This window comes from Asparagus officinalis, chromosome 1, assembly GCF_001876935.1.
Source record: "Asparagus officinalis chromosome 1, Aspof.V1, whole genome shotgun sequence".
NCBI classification, from domain to species: domain Eukaryota; kingdom Viridiplantae; phylum Streptophyta; class Magnoliopsida; order Asparagales; family Asparagaceae; genus Asparagus; species Asparagus officinalis.
Window position 1 is genome coordinate 12,455,138 of NC_033794.1, and position 1,571 is coordinate 12,456,708.

The 1,571-nt window shown below is 40.5% G+C and overlaps 1 protein-coding gene across 1 annotated transcript in view; it reads right to left on the reverse strand.

Annotated features, from left to right (window-relative positions):
* LOC109835150 (LOB domain-containing protein 29-like) overlaps positions 1 to 303 on the reverse strand; it is a 1,207-nt gene extending 904 nt beyond the window's left edge. The window contains exon 1 of the mRNA XM_020403141.1: positions 2 to 303. Within this exon, the coding sequence (XP_020258730.1) occupies positions 2 to 278 (277 nt within the window). The 5' untranslated portion in view covers positions 279 to 303. The remainder of the gene's footprint in view (position 1) is intronic.

The following is a 1,571-nucleotide window of genomic DNA, read 5'->3' on the forward strand; positions in this document are numbered from 1 at the left end:
TGTTGTTGGAGAGCAAAAATATGAGAAACACAGCCATAGACAGGATCTTGGAGCCTGGCTTGAGCTTCGTAAGAGATCGTGACTGCAGCCTCACAACGGTCGGCGACCGGTAGGTGCATGAGGATCTTCGAGACGTTGCTAGCACCGAAAACTTTATGAATGGCGGCGAAATGTGCAGCTCCTTGCTCATGGCAGAAGTACGGAGCAAAGACACAACCCCTCACACACTTTCTCCTCAAAAACTTGCAGGCACCGCAGGGAGAGCCAAACCCTGTCATATTGGCCTTTTGGAGTTCTGGTCGATGATGTCTTTTCTATTTTTTTGCTTCTCTGGTTTAGGCTTAGGTGGAGTACTATCCCCCTTTCTTATAAATACTTAGGATGAGAGCAGGGTGGATCATCATGTAATGAATAATTAATCTCTCCTGGTCTCCTTAATGGCCTACAGTCTTTATTTTTCTTTTGGCTGTGTATAGTTCCTTCCTTCACCTCATCTCAACTCTATGTTCATTTGAGATTCCATTCGAGGAGTCTCACTCTCGCAGGCTTACATCGACCCTACAATTTTATTTATGGTTAACTGTACATAAGAGTATAAGACTGCTTGTTGTGTCACTTTTTCGCACTTAATACTGTTGAGCGCTGCGGAAGCCAAACAACCAAATCAACGTGCTATGAGAAATCAAATCAAACGAACATCGAGAGAAGGCTAAACGAACCAAATCAATGCCACAAACACAAACAACCAATTTTAACGTGGTTCGGCAAGTTGCCTACGTCCACGGGGCAAGAATGGGATAAGGTTTTTTTCACTAATAGAGAAGAAGAGTACAAACTGAGATTACAAATCACTCAAACTCACCAAATAATCTCATCAACAAATCTCTAATTCTCTCCAAACAAAACCTTAACAAATAGCTCAGAAAATACATCTTTTCTGTGCTCCAAATATCCCCAATTTTCTTATCAATTCTCTCTCTTCCAATTGTTCTATATATATAAAAATCCTAAAATCATAAACATACTAGGAATTCTAAAAAAAAAACAAAACAGATTAGGAATCCTAATAACCTGTTACCAAAACAAATTTGGAATCATGTTATCAAAACAGATTAGAAATCCCAATAACCTGTTACCAAAATAAATTAGAAAATATATTAGGAACCTGCTATCCAACAAATACCCCTGTAGTTTCATTGTTGCGTATAACCCCCCGGTTAAGTTTTTAAAACTCTATCAGCCGTGGTGAAATTTTGGCGGGTGTTGCCCCCGGCCTGAAGTTAGCGTGTCTATCTAAAGGTGATAAAAAAAACCCCCCAGGGGGTCTATCTGCAGCGATGACACTGAAGGGGATCTACGTGGGATTAACCCTTTTATTTACTCTTGTAATTTTACGTCGCCGTGTTTTAAAATGGTGTCTCCAGTTTACCCTTGTTTACCTTGGGAGAGAGAAAAGGAGGTAGCCTAGTCTGAATTCTGCAGACAGCTCAACCCTGTATAGACCTGACAACAATGTGCATCGTATGCCTAATTTCTTTTAGTGTTTGAGCCTCTGCTAGTTACCAGACTAT